This window comes from Artemia franciscana, chromosome 4 (assembly GCF_032884065.1).
Source record: "Artemia franciscana chromosome 4, ASM3288406v1, whole genome shotgun sequence".
In the NCBI taxonomy this organism is placed as follows: domain Eukaryota; kingdom Metazoa; phylum Arthropoda; class Branchiopoda; order Anostraca; family Artemiidae; genus Artemia; species Artemia franciscana.
The window spans coordinates 57,212,348-57,232,934 of NC_088866.1; the positions used below are offsets into that span (position 1 = coordinate 57,212,348).

Consider the following 20,587-nt stretch of genomic DNA (forward strand, 5'->3'; position numbering starts at 1 on the left):
AAATGAAAAATGATTGGAAATGGTAGTACACTTTTTGAATAATATCCATTTTTTAATTCTTATAGTATTTTCCCCAAATCTCGCAGGTCAACTTAGCCAAGTACAAAAAGAGACTATTTTGATAGTTTCCTCCTTCTCAAACAGTACTTTTTCAAATGATAAAATGTAAGATTTATTAACGTGCAAGGGCACATGATTCACTTAACGATCGTCAATGCACCAGTGCCGACTATAAATTTGCAAAAAAACTGGGACAAGGGAGGGTGTTAAAATGGGGGGTGGGATTATTGCAAAATGTACCTGGCAAGTGATGCTTTAACGTTGTTGGATATTGTATGTAAAAACAAGAATAAAGCTTACGAGAATTTGGGTCAAATTTAGGGTAATATTTTTCAACCATCTGGTAATGGACTTAATTCTTAACATCAGCGATGAAAAAATAGGTCTGATTACCAATTTGGATCAGTAATTTTTTGTAAAGAGGTCCATGCACAGAGGTCATATTTTTGATGGAAATCGTGTCCTTGAAACCAATACGACTGGACAACACTCCGGTGAAAAGTCGAATCAGGTTTTCTTGGATATGAACTCCCTTTATGCGTCGGAAATGTCGTACTTCTCTTTGCCGTATGGGAATAAAAAGTGTGTGGACAGACAATCCTTCTGCTCCAAATTTCCCCGATATTTATACTGTTGAGAAGAATGGACCGCAAGGATGGTTTTTCGAAGTTGATAATGAAATACCTTTAGAACTTCATGACTCATCAAAAGACATTGTTCACTCTTGTATAAATAAGCCAGTGCCTAGGAATTCATTGAGTCCATATAATTTATCTTTGTTAGAGGATGGGGGTAAGCACTGAACCCCTTAAAAACAAAAGCCTATTGCCGACATTCCTCCGAAAAAATATTGTTGTACATCACCTTCTGTTGCGATTAATGATGGAAAACTGTTTCAAGGACACAAAGATTTATAGAGCTGTCCAATACGATCAAAAGCGGAATATGAAGCTTTTTATTGACACCTTTATCAGTAAACGATCTGAGGCAAAAGCAAAGGTTGAAAAAGAAATCTTTAAACTCATTTTAAATTGACCTTCGGTAAGATGTGCAAGAGTATAAACAATAGGAATCGTTTTGACGTTATAGCCGACCAAACGAATGTGGCCTAATCATTGGAGATCCGAGTTTTACAATGAGCATGACTATAGACTCCAATATGGTCCTTTTACATAAAAAAGTGTAGTGTTAAATAAAACTTTCCCGCTGACATTGCCATATTAGAGATTTAAAAAAACTCATTTTGGGATTCTATTACAATGTGTGCAAGCTCCAATGACCGAGCGAGGTACAAATTTAAGTTTATTACGAGGATACAGATTCATTATTGTTAAAAGTTAAAACTGACAATTTATTGGACGATTTGGAAAATGGTACGCACATTAGCTCTCGAATGGACTACACAAGCTGGGCCATTCATCCTGAGCAAGATAAGTGTCAGGCCCCGTATAAGTTATTATTTTCAAAATCTAAGACGTGGAGCCACTGTGTGCAAACAAACAATGAGGATATCAAACAAGTCTACAAGAGGATGCCTTCACACTATGTAAGGGAAAATTGCGACATGAGTGTTTATAGGAACTGTCTAGAAAATAATTTAGTTCCAATAGAGAAGGTCATGGCCATTCGCTCTTTACAATTTCGAAACTATAAATTTCAAGCAGAGAAAAATGCCATGTCGACCATATTGGATAAAGTTTATATGCAAGCGGACAGTGTGATAATAATACCACACGGTTACTACCTTACTTTAGATCGAGACGTATGTTTATATTACAGATGGCGTCTCGGTCTAGAAAAAGCTCAAAAGTTGATGGGAGAGGCCCCATTTTTCTATCCATAGAGTTTTTCTCAATCTCTATCCCCCATAGTCTGCAGCTTAGCAATGTGTGTTTATCTAATCGTTTTTTAGTGTTCTTGTAAGTTGTGTTTTTTACATGTAGTGTTTTTACACGTTTTTATTTATTTATTATTGTAAAAAGCAGAATCAATGTTTTAAAAGAGCTTAATGTTATACTATGAGTTTACCATAACCGCCTCAGCCCACAGCAGCGTCTTCTGGCCACCGTTCTGGCTGCCGCATCCTCCTAGGGGATCAGGCAGACAACAAGCGCAGCTCCTGCTTCCCTCTTGGTACATTTAAATGTCCATGTACATGTATTCAAGAGTCTATTTTATGCTGTTTTTTCCAAGTGCTTATATAAATATGTTTTGTTATGGATTTATTTATCTATTAAAGAAATCATGTATTTTTTTACTATTTATTCAACAGATAGAGGTTAGGTTCGGTTAGTTGTATTTTGACATTGCGGAAGTTTGTATAAATTTAAAACTCCATTCAGAACATTTATTTCTGGACCTTCAGTGTCAGGCGACACGATATTTTTAACGGAAATAATTGGAATCGTGATAATTCTTTTTTTATAGAAAATACAAAAAATAACTATTATTGCTGTAGTGTGTGGCAAGAGTCCTATGATAAAATAAGGACTATTGCATTTGACATGCAATTCATGCAAGGACTTGATATGTTTAATATTATTTCACCAAACTCGTGGTTGAACATTGATGATTAAGCTGAACCTATTGAAGAATGGTCTCAGAAAATGTTAAAACTATTCACAGTCCGGTATCATCACGAAAAAAATTTCCATAGTTGTTGTTCTCCATAATCTATTTCATCAAAATAAATGTATGAGAACGCTTGCTTTGAATTGTACTTATTATATGATTTATAGGGTTGTTCCTGATTTAAGTTCTCTTATAATTTTAAACAAGCAAATATATCCCAGTGAAACGAAATTTTTACTCTTGGCTAAAATCAAGCTACTAATAAACCATATTAACGCATTCTATTGGATCTCAATAAGAACACACAAGAAGAGTTACACGTAGTTACGGATATTTTTGACAATGAAATTACCGTATATCTACCCGTGAATAGTAAAAACATCTCATTAGTTGCTATCATGACGTCCAAAAAGCTATATGAAAACCGACACTTATTCTCCTTCCTGTGTAATTTTAAACCAAAGCTTAGGAAATCATGCTCAAACACGTCATGGATAATGCATTCATTAATCTCCTATCTGAGCTTTGTATAAATTTAACAGAAGAATCTGTTCAACTAACAGAAGTTGTTAGGCAACAGACAAAGTAATCTTGTTCACTTGTACGTGTCCTAGCTCGCAAAAAGTTAATCTTCATTGTTACTCCCGATAATCACAACTTGTAAGCATTTTTATCTAGAAATAGACCAATTGAACTCTCTCTTTTACCAAAAGAGCATTACTTTATTAAAAATGAAACAATTGCCGATGACAAAACTAATTTTGCTTCAAAATGACATTGGGCGTTCGATAAGCAAAAACACCACCATGAAAGACCGCTTTAAGTAAAAGTCAGTGATCAACCTCCAACTTCTAAAAGTTCTGAAATTTTGAAAGTGCCAAAACAAGAAGAAGAAGATTTATCTAAAGGTTTAACAAGTATTTTAGACCTAATACTACATTCTTATCCTAAACAAAGTAAAAGACTCTTGACATATCTCGCTGAAAATGAACATCTACAAATTGACGATAGTAAGAACGAAGTTCTAGACCGCGACAACAGTTACAATTTAATTGATGTGGTATCAAATTTGATTGCAAATCGTAAAAGACTTGTCTTTTGATAGTTATTAGTATAAATATCTAAAGTCATCAAATTTTCCAAAAAGTCTTATTAGGATAAGCATACTTTAAATTGATTAAGGGAATGTGTTAGAAATATCAAAAGATATATGGTTTTTGGAAGGCACGCCGTGTGGATGATGATAATTAAAGGGTATAAAACGAAAGCGTTTTTCCACCAAATTTAGTGTGCAAAAGGGTAGCGAGGGCTTCACACCACGTTTACGTTCAAAATAGATCAAGTTTTTAAGGGTGTTTATGAAAATACTGGTGAAGCAGGAAATTTAAGTTCCCCCAAAATACTTGCTCGAGTCGCTGGAGTTGAAAAGAAGTTAGTGACAGAGTATTTACAAAATGAACCCAGTTAAACTTTTCATGGTAATCATAGGGTTCGCCGTAATCATTGTGGAAAACTAAAGCTTGTTTCCCTTTCCAGACATTACAAGCAGATCTTATGACTCTAGACAAGATTCAAAGACGTTACAATAACCCATACAAGTATATTTTACTTGCAATCAGATTTTTTAGTCGCTATGCATATGCCGGTCCATTGCTTTCAAAGAGAGGTGATGAAGTTGCTAGAGGTCTTTAATCTATCTTTGAACAAGATTCTCATAGAAAAATTACAACAGATTGGAATAGTGAATTTGTAAATCTAAATGTAAAAAAGGAATTATTAGAATATAATACAATACTCTAACATAGTCATAGTCCAACAAAGGCGGCATTGACTGAACTTTTAATAAGAACAATTCGACTTTTAATTTCAAGTTATTGTGCATTGAAAAATACTGTTGCATTTTTTCAAGATTTATATAAAATCATGTTGATTTATAATCAAAGTCCTCATCAACCACTGTCCAATTATATTCCTCTTGAAGTTCAACACAATAACAATTCAATTGCCTTTTTTTTAAAGAATACCCCAATGAAAAGGTTTTGAAGAGGAAATTTAATGTTGGTGATACATTTCGAATCAATCGAAAAAGTAGTACTTTTGGAAAGGTGAATTACTTGTGGTCCAAAAAACTTTTTAAAGTGTTAAAAATCATAGACACAATATCTGTAACGTATCGTCTATGTGATATGAAAGATGACGAGATTATTGTTTTTTTTTCAGATTATGAGTTACGAAATGTTAAAAATAATTGAATGTATCAAATTGAAAAGATATATATACATATATATACATATATATACATACATACATATATATATATATATATATATATATATATATATATATATATATATATATATATATATATATATATATATATATATATGCAAGCATGATGGACATGTGTAAAATATTTTTCGATGCTGACTGTCCCATTAAAAAAAAAACTGACTCGGAAAATGAATGTCTTCTAGGAGGAGGAGCAGTGGCGTCACAAAGTTTATTTGACTGATTTCTTCTTTGAATTTAGGTAATGCTCAAAAGCAAAATCAGATCGTTTTGTTTCAATTAATATATCAATAAATTGAGTAAATGCATCTTGGCTACGACGTAAAAGTTTCATGCGATATTCCAAAGATTGAGTCATTTTTCATTATACCGTTAGCGATTCTTTGAGAAAATATTTTCCTTTGAAAAGATGACCCAAGAAAATCACCGTCTAGAATCAAACATTTTTCCAAAGTAACTAGATTGCGTAAGGTTTTTTTCTCAAATCCAGTCATTTTTAATCCTGACACTCTCACCACCGTTTATAGACTAACAATAGATTTCACTACTAGCAAAATCACCCCTTTTTTTATAGATTGATTCAGGTCGTTGTCTTCAAAATATTTTGCTAATGCATTTAATCCGTCTTGTAATCTTTGTATATAAATTATATTCACCTTTGCTGCAAAGCATGGCTGTTCTTCCGACTTAAACTTACTTAACGATTTTACACATCGTGCAAACATGTCATCCAATTCTAGGATTAGCCGAAAATTTTCACTCCAGCATTAGGCCCTCTAGATTTCCTTTCACCATTGCTAGCACCTTTAATATCCAATAGAGTAAAAACATCCATTACTAGAGAATAGTATCCTTGATGTTGACACACTGAACTTTTGTTTAAATACAGAAGCAAGTCACGCAAGATAGCATCACTCTCAACTCCAATTACGTAGCATGCAGCTGCGTCTTTTAGACAACATTCCCTATAATGTAACAGACACCTGAATCTCTTAGAAAACACTTCCTATGATGTAACAGGCATCTGGGTCTTGAGGGAATCATTGTCGAACTTAAATCATTAATGGAAGGAAGGAGTTGTGGCTATTACTCATTTTAAAATTGTTGAGGAATCACTACTTTCATATACGGAATAATTTCTGTTCGTTTTGAGTTTTAATGTTGCTCCATAATTTCAGCTAGAAAACTTGTTTTTTTATTCGATTTCTATACGTTTTTCAAATTATGCCGGTAAATCTGGCTCACCTTCCATGAAACAACCCCCCCCCATGGGAAACTCCCCCGTGAAATTTCATTCAACATAAAATGCACCCCACATCCCATCAAATTCCCTCCAGAGAGTTTCATCCTCGGTTAAAGTCTCCCTCACCGTAAAATATTTTGCAGACGATTTAGTCTAAAAATTCTCCTTAGCATACTTTCCTTTGAAAAAGACTTTAAGTTCTGATCAGTTTCTCGGTCACCCCGGAAATGCTCCCGGAAGGGACAATTAAAGACGAAAACAAAATGATTTAAATGCAATAACAAGGTCCAAGTCTTCAGAATGATGATCAAAAATGACTATTTTCATCGAAACAATGCAATACTATTTAGCAACACTGTAACATTGTAAACTATGAAACAGTGTTTTCTGATGTTTTATCTTCCCCAATCTAGAAGATCTCTTGATTCTTCAGATAAATTTACCCTGGATATCCTTCCCCCTCGTCCTTCCCTTGACACAAAAAAAAACAACAAACAAGATGGTTAGTCTAAAAGTGACAGTTTTTCATGACATCCAAAATTGTGTTTACCTCTAGATGCCCATTTTTTGCTTCTATTCCTGTATCCCTTGGTACATGGGTGAGTTGAGGTGGAAGTAAATAAAACAAAAACAGGCCTAACCCACAAGTTTTGGGAGGGGAAAGCTTCAAAACCATTTTAGGGGGAGGAATTTTATATAAAGGCAATCCCAAGGCACTAGTCCCCACAATTCCAGCCAGAAAGGGAGCATTTTCCTTGAATCAGTTTAACAATAAGGTTTTGTGCTGTCTTCTTCCCTCCAACATTATTCTCAGCTTTCTGCGCCTTCCCTTCCCCCCTAAAAGCGAAAAAAGCAAACAAAATGGTGTTACTGAAAATGTTCACCTTTGACGGCCCATCCAGACTCATACTTACTTCTAGCTGACGAATTTTCGCTTCTAATCCGGTCCTCTCTATTTTCAACCTTCCGATTTCTTGCTCAAAACCGCCAGAAAGAACTGATCTAGCCTCCAAGTCTGCCAAATTTTGGGACTTCTCTCTTTCTGCTATAATAAGTTGAGTACTTAGCTCTTCTTTTACTTTTTCTGCATCTTGAAGATCCGATAGATACTAAAAATTAATTTGAATCAGAATTGTAATCAGACTGCAGGACGTAGTAAAAAAGAGGACCATAGTTAAGGTCAATTTGGTCAAGTCTACGTCCGATCTTACAAACAGGGATGCGTGCGAATTCTGATTCTGCTAGTACATTTTCAGCTGTTTTCCGAATTAGCAGTAAATATTGAGATATTTCGAATGCCAGCTTTTGAAGAAAGAATTCCCAGTTTGAGAATACTTAAAAAAAAAATTTTTTGAAAAGAAATTAAAAGTAATCCTTTTTTATATGTTTCTGCGAGAATCTAAATAATCATGAAAGTTGTCTTAGACAGAATATTAGTTGAATATTTACAGAATACTCACAGGATTTTCATAGATATAATATTTAGACAGTTTAGTATCGCCGAAGTTGTTAAGTATATTTGCCAAACAGAATGCTTTAAGTAATTGAATAAAAACTGAGAATGTACAACAATCTAAAAACAGCCAAATCTCATAGTCAAAAGACGCTCCGAATACTGAGTGAATCTTGGAAAATATATCTAGTCCTACAAAAGATCAAATAAATAAAAAAAAAGTTTTTTCAACTGAAAGCAAAGAGCAACAATAAAACTTAAAACGAACAGAAATTATTATGCATATTAGGAGTTTGCCCCCTAGTCAATACCTCGCTCTTTACGCTAAAGTTTGAATTTTGTTCCAATTCTTTGAGAATGACCCCTGAATCACAAAGGCCGCTTAATTGGAATAGTTAGCTCTTTGAAAAGTGATAGAAATATTTTAGCGTAGAGAGCGAGGTATTGACTAGGAGGAAACCCCCTGATATACGTAATAATTTCTGCTCTTTTAAGTTTTAAAGTTGCTTCTTACTTCCAGTTGAAAAAAAACTGGTATTTTTTTATTTTTATATAATGCTGGGAAATCCGGCACCCCATCACAGAATTGTCCCTTAACCCATGAAAACACTCTTCGCAGAAAAATCCTCCCACGTGACAACCTCCCCCCCCCCCCGAAAAATTCCATCCTAAAGACGTCTGTATGCTTCCCAATAACCAATACTATATGTAAACAATGGGCAAAGTTCATAGATTGCAGCACTTCCCCAGGGATCGTGGGGGTTAAGTCATGCTCAAAGACATAGTAGTAGTAGTAGTAGTAGTAGTAGTAGTAGTAGTAGTAGTAGTAGTAGTAGTAGTAGTAGTAGTAGTAGTAGTAGTAGTAGTAGTAGTAGTAGTAGTAGTAGTAGTAGTAGTAGTAGCAGTAGAACAATTTTATTAGAAATAAACATTTCTTAATCAATAGCACAACATAAGCGAAGCTTGCGAGGCTGTGCTAAATTCAAAAAAGAAAATAAAGAGACAATATGGAGAATAGGAAAATATGGAGAATGAGACCATATACCGAAATCAACAAAAAAAAACATAAACAATACACTACCTTGCGTGACCCCAAGACAACAACAAAAAAACAAACAAAAAAAATACATAAATATTACAAATGAATAACCTATGTAAAATTTATTTTAGTTAATCTGTTTCAAAAGAGTACCTACCGAGCAACTCCACACGTAAATCAAACAGTTCGTGGTAACGAACTGTAGTAAGGAGCGATCCGGCTCAATAGTAACCAAAACTCTAAAAAACTGAATTTTGATATAAATAGCTACATCAAAAGAATCGCATTTTAATGCTGATTTTAAATATATACGTTTCATCAAGTTTAGTCTTACCCATCAAAAGTTACGAGCCTGAGAAAATTTGCCTTATTTAGGAAAATAGGGGGAAACACCCCCTAAAAGTCATACGATCTTAACGAAAATGACACCATCAGATTCAGCGTATCAGAGAACCCTACTGTAGAAGTTTCAAGCTCCTATCTACAAAAATGTGGAATTTTGCATTTTTTGCCAGAAGACAAATCACGGGTGCGTGTTTATTTGTTTGTTTGTTTTTTTTGTTTTTTTTTTCCCAGGGGTCATCGTATCGACCAAGTGGTCCTAGAATGTCGCAAGAGGGCTCATTCTAACGGAAATAAAAAGTTCTAGTGCCCTTTTTAAGTGACCAAAAAAATTGGAGGGCATCTAGGCCCCCTCCCACGCTCATTTTTTTCCCAACGTCAACGGATCAAAATTTTGAGATAGCCATTTTGTTTGGCATAGTTGAAAATCTTAATAACTATGTTTTTGGGGATGACTTACTCCCCCACAGTCCCTGGGGGAGGGGTTGCAAGTTACAAACTTCAACCGGTGTTTACATGTAATAATGGTTATTGGGAAGTGTACAGACGTTTTCAGGGGGATTTTTTTGGTTTTGGGGGTAGGGTTGAGGGAGGGGGCTATGTGGGAGGATCTTTCCTTGGAGAAATATGCCATGGGGGAAAAAATTCAATGAAAAGGGCGCAGGATTTTCTAGCATTACTATAAAAAAAAAACAAAAAAAACAATGAAAAAATAAACATGAAAACGTTTTTTCAAATGAAAGTATGGAATAGCATTGAAATTTAAAACAAACAGAGATTATTACGCATATGAAGGGTTCTAAAAATACTTTTGCATAAAGAGCGAGGTATTTAGGAGGAGATAAATAGGCCTACCTCGCTCTTTATGCTAAAATATTTTTAGTGATTTCAACTATTTATTGTACGGCCTATTTGATTCAGGGGTCTTTCTTAAAGAATTGGAACAAAACTTACGATTTAGTGTAAAGAGCGAGGTATTAACGAGGGTACAAACCCCCTCGTACACATAATAAAAATATAAGAATATAAAAGTTTGTTACGTAAGTTAATTCTTAAGTTACGTATATTTTTTACTAATAAAAACGTTCGTTGAATATTAAAAGTTATAGTAGCCTTTTTAAGTAACCGAAAAATTGGAGGGCAGCTAGGCCTCCTTCCCCATCCCTTATTTCTCAAAGTCGTCTGACCAAAACTTGAAATACGGGCAAAATATTTTAATAAGGCAGTGAAAAACTGTTTTATTAAAACAAAATCACTGTATTATTGAAAAAATTACCAATTTTCAATATTTTCATGTCGTTTTATTTATAAACAGAAAGACAGTGTTGTGTAAGAAATTTAATACTTGGTAAATAATAAAAAAACCAATGTAATCTTTTTTAAACATCAATATCTAACAAGAACGCGTCCAGGAGGGCTGTCTGGTTAGAACCCTCCCTTCCGTAACTTTTGTCCGACTTGTGAAAACGTAACAAAGATAGATATAAAGAAATTCTTTCTGCGTTTTATATAGTTTTTGCCCTCCCCCAGAAACAAATGACCCTCTCCCCCGAACAAAAATCATGGCTACGCCCTTGATCTTTAGTCTTTTTGAGCTACCAGCATTTTTCAACGGAAGAAAAAGATTTAGAATTTTGCTGTTAATCAATTATACAAAAAGTAGTTTTTTTCTTCAGCTGAAATTAAGGAACAACATTAAAACTGAAACGAACAGATGCTATTCTGGACAGCTCAATTGACAATATTGCTTTTAGAAGGCTTAGGAAGCAGTAGTCCTTCTCCTGTTTATGTTCATTTCCGATCGTTTTAAGTTTCACTGGACTGGATTGCTCATTTTAAGTTTCTGTCTATTTTAGGTTTGGAGCATTATCAGACTTCATTTCGGCTCATCTTATGGCTTTATTATGACTTTTATTTTTCTTTAAGAAACTTCTTTTTCGTAAACATTCACTCAAATGGATTTTTGTTTGTTTTGTTGATATATTTTCATTGTTGGTCAATATTAGGATCTTACGTATGATATTGGCACCCCTAGAAAAACCAAAAAAAAATCCATTTAACCTGCTTAATTTATCTCAATACTTATGTATTATACCACCAACACTCAAGTTTACGCAGTGTAAAAATCGAGAACAAACCAAATTTATCTGTCAAACAGTTCGTGGTAATGAACCGTAGTAAGGAGCAACCCGGATCAATAGTAGCCAAAACCACCCAAAAAACAGAATTTTGATACTAATAGTTACGTCAAAAGAATCGCATTTTAATGCTGATTTTAAGTATACAAATTTAATCAAGTTTAATCTTACCCTTCAAAAGTTGCGAGCCTGAGAAAATTTGCCTGATTTTAGAAAATGGGGAGAAACACCCCCTAAATGACACCATCAGATCCAGCGTATCAGAGAACCCTACTGTGGAAGTTCAAAGCTCATATCTACAAAAATGAGGAATTTGTATTTTTTGCCAGAAGACAGATCACGGATGCGATCACGTGATCGTATCGACCCAGTGGTCGTAGAATGTTACAAAAGGGCTCATTCAAACGGAAGTTAAAAGTTCTAGTGACCTTTCTAAGTGACCAAAAATTGGAGGACACCAAGGCCCCCTCCCTCCTTACTTTTTCCCAAAGTCATCAGACCAAAATTCTGAGATAGTCATTTTATTCAGCATAGTCGAAAAACCTAGTAACTATGTCTTTGGGGACGACTTAATCCCCGACAGTCCCCGTGGGAGGGGCTTCAAGTTTCAAACTTTGACCAGCGTTTACATATAGTAATGGTTATTGGGAAGTGGAGACGTTTTCAGGGGGATTTTTCGGTTGGGGCGGAGGTGTTGAGGGGGGGGAGATCTTTCCATGAAGCACTTTGTCATAGGGGAAGAAAATTTCCATGAACAGGGCTGAGGGTTTTCTAGCATTATTTAAAAAAAATATGAAAAAGTTTGTTTCAACTGAACGTAAAGAGCAGCATTGAAACTTAAAACGAACGGAAATTATTACGTATATGAAGGGTTCACCTCCTCCTAATACCTCGCTCTTTACGCTAAAGTATTTTTTGTAATTTCAACAATTTATTCTACAGCCTTTGTGATTCAGGGGTCATTCTTAAGGAATTGAAACAAAATTTAAGCTTTAATGTAAAGAGCCAGGCATTAAAGAGGGGGGAGCTCCCTTATATCTATATATATAAAAATAAGTTGTCTGTGTGTGTGTGTGTGTGTGTGTGTGTGTGTGTGTGTGTGTGTGTGTGTGTGTGTGTGTGTATGTGTGTTTGTATGTGTGTGTGTGTGTGTGTGTGTGTGTGTGTGTGTGTGTGTGTGTGTGTGTGTGTGTGTGTGTGTGTGTGTGTGTGTGTGTGTGTGTGTGTGTGTGTGTGTGTGTGTGTGTGTGTGTGTGTGTGTGTGTGTGTGTGTGTGTGTGTGTGTGTGTGTGTGTGTGTGTGTGTGTGTGTGTGTGTGTGTGTGTGTGTGTGTGTGTGTGTGTGTGTGTGTGTGTGTGTGTGTGTGTGTGTGTGTGTGTGTGTGTGTGTGTGTGTGTGTGTGTGTGTGTGTGTGTGTGTGTGTGTGTGTGTGTGTGTGTGTGTGTGTGTGTGTGTGTGTGTGTGTGTGTGTGTGTGTGTGTGTGTGTGTGTGTGTGTGTGTGTGTGTGTGTGTGTGTGTGTGTGTGTGTGTGTGTGTGTGTGTGTGTGTGTGTGTGTGTGTGTGTGTGTGTGTGTGTGTGTGTGTGTGTGTGTGTGTGTGTGTGTGTGTGTGTGTGTGTGTGTGTGTGTGTGTGTGTGTGTGTGTGTGTGTGTGTGTGTGTGTGTGTGTGTGTGTGTGTGTGTGTGTGTGTGTGTGTGTGTGTGTGTGTGTGTGTGTGTGTGTGTGTGTGTGTGTGTGTGTGTGTGTGTGTGTGTGTGTGTGTGTGTGTGTGTGTGTGTGTGTGTGTGTGTGTGTGTGTGTGTGTGTGTGTGTGTGTGTGTGTGTGTGTGTGTGTGTGTGTGTGTGTGTGTGTGTGTGTGTGTGTGTGTGTGTGTGTGTGTGTGTGTGTGTGTGTGTGTGTGTGTGTGTGTGTGTGTGTGTGTGTGTGTGTGTGTGTGTGTGTATGTGTGTGTCTGTCGAGTGACGTCATGTTTGTGTGTCGACTGACGTCATGTTTTCGACTGACGAAATTAAAGACCGGGACATCGGGATACAAACGACGACCGGGACACCGGCACATAGGGAATATAAATGACGACCGGGACACTCAAAGAGAAAGCGACCGGGACACAAGGAATGTTCGATTAGCAATCGCCATCAACAAAGCACCGGGACACAGGGAGTATAAATGACGACCAGGACATAAGTAAAAAAAAAACTAAAAAAAAAACTAAAAAAAAAAGTAAAAACTACAAAAAAACTAAAAAGAAAAAAAAACTAAAAAGTAATAAAAAACTAAAAAAGCTAAAAAACTAAAAAAACTAAAAAAAGAAAAAAAATGAAAAATAAAGGAGAAAAACAAAACTAAAAAAAAAAGTAAAAATAGAAAAAAAAAATAAAAAGAAAAAAGAAAAAAAACTAAAAAACTAAAAAAAGTAAAAACCAAAAAAAAACTAAAAAGAAAAAAAGGGGAAAAATACAAAAATTTATTTCATCATATACCATTTCAAAAACGAATGTATATACAGACCGGGACACCGGGATACAAATGACGACCGGGACACAGGGAATATAAATGATGACCGGGACACAGGGACACAACTACAACGGGGACGCCGGGGGGCACAGGGGGATACATAAATGACGATGGGGACGCAGGGAATGTTCGATTAGCAATCACCATCAACAAAGCTCAAAGGCAATCATTAGAATCATGAGGTATAACTAAAAAAAAACTAAAAAAAAGGTAAGAAACTAAAAACTAAAAAAAGACCAATTCAAAAACGAAGGTATATACAGACCGGGATACCGGGACACAAATGACGACCGGGACACCGGGACACAAGGAATATAAATGACGCCCGGGACACTCAAAGAGAAATCACAGACTGGGACACCGGGACACAAATGACGACCGGGACACAGGGACAAAAGGAATATAAATGACGCCCGGGACACTCAAAGAGAAATCACAGACTGGGATACCGGGACACAAATGACGACCGGGACACAGGGAATATAAATGACGACCGGGACACAGGGACACAAGTACAACGGGGACGCCGGGGGCGCAGGGGGATATATAAATGATGAAGGCGACACAGGGAATGGTCGATTAGCAATCACCATCAACAAAGCTCAAGGGCAATCATTAGAATCATGAGGTATAGATCTGAATACCGATTGTTTTCCCATGGACCATTATACGTTGCATGTTCAAGAGTCGGTAAACCTGACAATCTATTTATATGCACAGACAATGGGACAGCAAAGAATGTTGTATATTCGCAAGTTTTACGTAGTTAAAAACATATATATATATATATATATATATATATATATATATATATATATATATATATATATATATATATATATATATATATATATATTATATATATATATATATATATATATATATATATATATATATATATATATATATATATATATATATATATATATATATATATATATATATATATATTCACAGGTGGGACATAGGGACACAACTACAATGGCGCGTAACTAATATGGCGCGTAATGACTTACGCGTGGGGGGGGGGCTTGGGGGGTGCGAAGCGCCCCCACCAACTAGGTGTTGGGGTGGCGTGAAGCGCCACCCCAACAGCTAGTACGTAATAAAAACATACGAATATAGAAGTTTGTTACGTAAGTTAATTGGAAAGTTACGTATATTTTTTACTAATAAAAACTTTCGGAAAAAAAAGGTTCTAGTTGCCTTTTTAAGTAACCAAAACATTGGAGGGCAGCTACACCTCCTCCTCCGGTCCTTATTTCTCAAAATCGTCCGATCAAAACTATGAGAAAGCCATTTAGCCAAAAAATAATTAATATGCTAATTTCATTTTAATTATTCATGTGCGGAGAGCCAAAATCAAAAGATTCATTAATTCAAAAACGTTCAGAAATTACATTAAAAGAACAAGTTTTTTTAACTAAAAGTAGGGAGGGACATTAAACCTAAAATGAACAGAAATTACTTTGTATATGAAAGAGGTTGCTCCCTCCTCAACGCCCTGCTCTTTACGCTAAAGTTTTTTACTGTTTAAAAAGTAGATTTGAGAGAGAGAGTCAAACTTTAGCATAAAAAGAGGGGCGTTGAGGAGGGAATAGCCCCTTTCATATACGGAGCAATTTCTGTTCTTCTTAAGTTTTAATGTCGCTCCTTGCTTTCAGTTAAAGCAAAACTTGTTTTTTAAAATCTGTATTAAGAAACAATAAGCTTACGCTCAGTGGAAAACGAGTGGTGGGTGACAGAATACATTGGAATTGCATAATGTTGGCTATATATTTGCACATTGGGAGGGGGGTAGGCTAGGCTACCCCACCCCTAATATCCAAATATATAGCCCAAATTTGTTTTTAAAGTATTACATTTTCATCATATTTTGGTATATTAGATTCGAATTACCTAACTTCACTTCTTGAGTGTTGGTAGTATAATACATAAGTACCTTTACCTCATCTATTTAATTTTCTATTCTGCATATATTTTTCTCTCTCTTAGTAACTAAGTGACTTTTTTCTCTGTGAAGTAACTAGTACATCTTCCGCCTACAGCCTTTAGGGGACTAATATACTGCCTTGTTATATGGGTATTTCATCATGGGTAAATCTCATTCTATAATATGATCATTTTATCTTTAGGAATTCCTCATATTTTCCGTAAAATCTTCCTACCCTTCTATTTATTATATGTTCTGCCTTCCTATAGGAAGGCAGAACAGAATCCTATATATCCCTCCTATAGAAGGCAGGAAGGCAGAAGGCAGAACCTATAAGAGCCTGCACGATATACCCTCCTCGAAACTCCACAAGTGTTTTTGTTGCATTCTTCAATAACTGGAGAAAACTCAAAGAAAAGGAAAGGTATAATTTAGCCTTTGGAGTGTTAATTTATGTAGAAAATAAATGTCTCACAACTGGATAGGGTACCTTTCTGCAGAAATGTTTGAATAATTAGACTAACTTGCAAAAAAAATTTCCCAGAAAAAAGACAACAATACCTTGTCATGTCACTTTGCCATTAGTCCCATATAAAGTGAAAAAATATCAACATGAGGCATCAGTTGAAAAAAAAGGATTAACTGATATCTTGTCTCAAGGTACGATGCATTTTTAATATCTTGTTATAACTAAAATTGAAATACAGTATTATACCTTACAATAGATACGGTTTAGGAGCGAATAAAGGAGTTGCTATTTTTCAGTGAGACATGTAATTCGTGCTTGTTCTAATCTATCCAAATACTCAACATTGCGAGTAAAATATTTTATCCAAAGAACCCACGTCCCTTGAAAATTGAGAGATTTTGACAATTTTTTTTTTTTTAATATTACAAATTAAAAATTATAATCGAAACAGAGATAACTAACTAATATCTTGTTATAGAGCAGAACTTTTACCATACTGCTTGAAATTTAAATTTAAATAATATAATACATCTTAGACTAGAAAAGATTTAGCTGATGCAAAGGAAATCGCCATTTCTCAATGAGGTGTCGTTTTCACGCCTGCCTTGTTTATTCTATCGCCTAACGTTTAAGATTTATGTTCGCTATGCAAATTGTTGACAAGCTATTTTTTCCCAGTCCTATGTTTTAATATTCCAACATCTCTACTGACGTTCGATGACTGAGGCAAACAGTATGCGTAACTTATAAGAGTAGAGGTATTAAGTTTTTAACGTCAGTTTTTGCCCCCTCCCACGTTACCACTACAAAATAAGTTGATTATAGTATAGGCAAAAAAAAGTCAATTTAGGGCCCCTCAGAGGCTATACCCTGGGACAGCCATCCCCCTTTCCACCCTGTTTATGCGACTGCATTGAGTTGAAACCGACACTTATTAAAAAAAATCACCACCGTCATCTACTTTTTTGGCATCTTAATGTCATAATAAGGCAAAGTTAGTGTACGTTAGGCAATTCAGCAAAATTAGTGCAGTAATAAGTGCCTGATCTCAATTGGCAAAAAGGCAGGATCCCGTAGTTTTTCACAAGGGGGGAGGGGAGTAGGAGAGAGAAATTCTCCATGGGGGGAATTATCACCTAGAGAATTTGTTTATGGAGAAATTTTTCCAAGGCAAAAACTTTCCATTCGGGGGGGATTTCTGGGAGAAATTTCTTGCATAGGAGGGGGGGACCTGACGTAGACACGGCAGAAACAGACGAAATTAGAAAATCTTGCAGATAATTCTAAAAAGTGCAAACAAGATGACAATTCAGACAGAGTCCTTTACCCATGCCCATATATTGTTTTAGAATTGCACAATATTCAGGATCGTAACAAACAAGTAACATAAAAAAAAGATAGAGAACAGAAAATATAATACAAATACAGAAGAGAGAGTAATGAGGACTTTTTTTTTCACAAAAAAACAGATAGGTCTCCGTCATTATTTAGAAAATACAATTTAAAATTGCCGCGGTTTTATCAATTAGCAAAAACAGATCACACCTACAAAAAATTCATCGTTTTCGTCCATACTGTAACAACTTCAGTCTACAGAGGACCAAAATATGAAGAGGGCTAAAAAATTAAAATACTTTTTTACATTTGCGTAGAAAAAATAAGAAAAAAAAAAATTGTCCGCGCTTCCTAGACTTTGAAATTAATTTTTTTACTCCCCCGCATAATTACCTTAGGTTGAGGCTCCTAGATGCTGTAGTTAATTCCTCAGCAAATTATTAACTGTAGATTGTAATTACAAGGATATTTTTGAGAACTGCAGAAAAAGAGGCGGGAGCCAGGCGTTGCCGAGAAATTTTTTTTCTGGGGGGCAATAATATAAAATTTCTGGAGGGAGGTGAATAAAAATAACATACAATAACTGATAATTTGAATAACAAGTAACCGGAAAAAAAAAATGTAGTCAAATTAATATAGAAATACAACGAATACTACTACTACTCTTACTACTATTACTGCTACTACTGTTACTACTACCGGCAACTCGATATAGCATCAAACCCTCTGGAGCCAACATAGTTACGCGCTCCTCCTTAAACCTAACATCTTTAAAGATAATATCCATTGTTTACTTACTATAAATAAATTAGAACTAACCAGGAATTCAATAAAGAATGTGATCAAACGGTTTGTGGTAACGAACTGTATTAAGGAGCGACCCGGCTCAATAGTAACCAAAACTCTAAAAAATAGAATTTTGATACCAATAGTTACATGAAAAGAATCGCAATTTTATGCTAATTGTAAATATATAAGTTTCATTAAGTTTTATCAAGTTTATTCTAACTCATCAAAAGTTACATGCTTAAGAAGATTTGCCTTGTTCTAGAAAACAGGGAGAAACACCCCCTCAAAGTCACTGAATCTTAACGAAAATCACGCCATCAGATTCAACGTATTAGAGAACCCTACTGTAGAAGTTGTAAGCTCCTATCTACAAAAAAGTGGAATTTTTTTTTTTTTCCAGAAGACAGATCACGGATGAGTGTTTATTTGTTTTTTGTTTTTTTCCACGGGTGATCGTATCGACCCAGTTGTCCTAGAATGTCGCGAGAGGGCTCATTCTAGCTGAAATTAAAAGTTCTAGCGCCCTTTTTAACTAATCAAAAAATTGGAGGGTACCTAGGCCCCTCCCATGAGTCACTGGATCAAAATTTTGGGATAGCCATTTTGATCAGCATAGTCAAAAAACCTAATAATTAGGTCTTTCAGGACGACTTAATCCCCCACAGTCACCCGGGGAGGGGCTGCAAGTTACAAACTTTGACCATTATTTACATATAGTAATGGTTATTGGGGAGAGTACAGACGTTATCAGGGGGAAATTTTGGCGTTGAGGGGGGAAATGGTTTGTCGGGAGGAGGGGTTAAGTAGGAGGATCTTTCCATGGGGGAATTTATCATGAGGGAAGAGAATTTCCATGAAGGGGCGCTAGGATTTTTTTTTAGCATTATTTAAAAAAAAACAATAAGAAAATAAATGAAATTATTTTTTTCAGCTGAAAGGAGCAGTATTATAATATAAAACGAACCAAAATTATTACGTATATAAAGGGGTTGGTCTCCTCCACAATACCTTGCTCTTTACGTTAAAGTATTTTTAGTAATTTCAACTATTTACTCTACGGCCTTTGTGGTTCAGGGGTCATTCTTAAGGAATTGGGACAAAATTCCAGCTTCAGTGTAAAGAGTGAGGTATTGGCAAGGTGACACATCCCCTCATATGCGTAATAAAAATATACAAATGTAGAAATTCGTTACGTAAGCTAATTCGTAAGTTACGTATATCAATTACTAATAAAAACGTTAGTAAAAAAATAAAAAGTTTCAGTTGCCTTTTTAAGTGACCAAAATTAGAGGGCAACTAGGCCTCCTCCCCCACCCAATTTTTATCAAAATTGTCCGATCAAAACTATGAGAAAGCCATTTAGCCGGAAAAAATTAATATACAAATTTCGTTTTAATTATTCATGTGCAGTGAGCCAAAATCAAAACACACATTAATTCAAAAACATTCAGAAATTAAATAAAAAAAACCATTTTTTTTAACTGCAAGTAATTGAGTGACATTAAAACTTAAAACGAACATAGATTGTTCCGTATATGAAAGGGGTTGTCTCCTCCTCAACACCTCGCTTTTTACACTAAAGTTTGTTATTATTTTAAAAAGAAGAGTCAAACTTTAGCGTAAAGAGCGGGGCGTTGAGAAGGAGACAACCCCTTTCATATATGAAATAATTTCTGTTTGTTTTCAGTTTTAAAGCCACTCCTTCCTTGCAGTTAAAAAAACTTATTTTTTATTTAAATTTACATAAAGAGTGAAATTGAACTTGCAACTTCAAAGTAACCAGAAATTTACAGAGGTGGTTTGCCCCTCCCTATTCCCTCCTCTTCACAATAGAATTACAGCCTAAGCTTCTCTGAAGTATCAATCTTACGTTCACCATGAACTTTCAATACCTCCAAAACTCATTCATTTTATTAAAACTTTCATCTTGGATACTCAAATCACTTGCATAATCAAACAGTTCGTGGTAACGAACTATAAGTAAGGAGCGACGCGGCTCAATAGTAATCGCAACTCTAAAAAACGGAATTCTGATACCAATTGATATATCAAAAGAATCGGTCAATTACGCTGATTTCAAGTATACCAGTTTCATTGGGTTTAGAGTTACCCATCAAAGGCAACGAGATATCAGAGGCCTGAAAAAATTTGCTTGATTTTCGAAACAGGGGTGAAATACCCCTAAAAGTCAAACAGTCTTAATGAAATGACACGGTCACATTCAATGTTTCAGAGAACCCTACTATAGAAGTTTCAAGCTCCTATCTGCAAAAATGTGGAATTTTGTTTGTTTTTTTTTCTGTCAGGTAAAAGATAACCGATGGATGTTTTTTTTTTGTTTTGTTTTTTTCAGGGGTGATCGTAAGAACCCAGTGGTCCTAGAATATAGTGGGAAGGCTCATTTGAAGAG

At 35.4% G+C, this 20,587-nt stretch overlaps 1 protein-coding gene across 3 annotated transcripts in view; it reads right to left on the reverse strand.

The window, feature by feature from the left end:
* The window catches only part of LOC136026649 (rootletin-like), a 329,138-nt gene that overhangs the window by 196,208 nt on the left and 112,343 nt on the right, over positions 1 to 20,587 (reverse strand). For all 3 annotated transcript variants that reach the window (XM_065703386.1, XM_065703385.1, XM_065703387.1), the window contains one exon: positions 7,078 to 7,272. In XM_065703386.1, the coding sequence (XP_065559458.1) occupies positions 7,078 to 7,272 (195 nt within the window). The remainder of the gene's footprint in view (positions 1 to 7,077; positions 7,273 to 20,587) is intronic.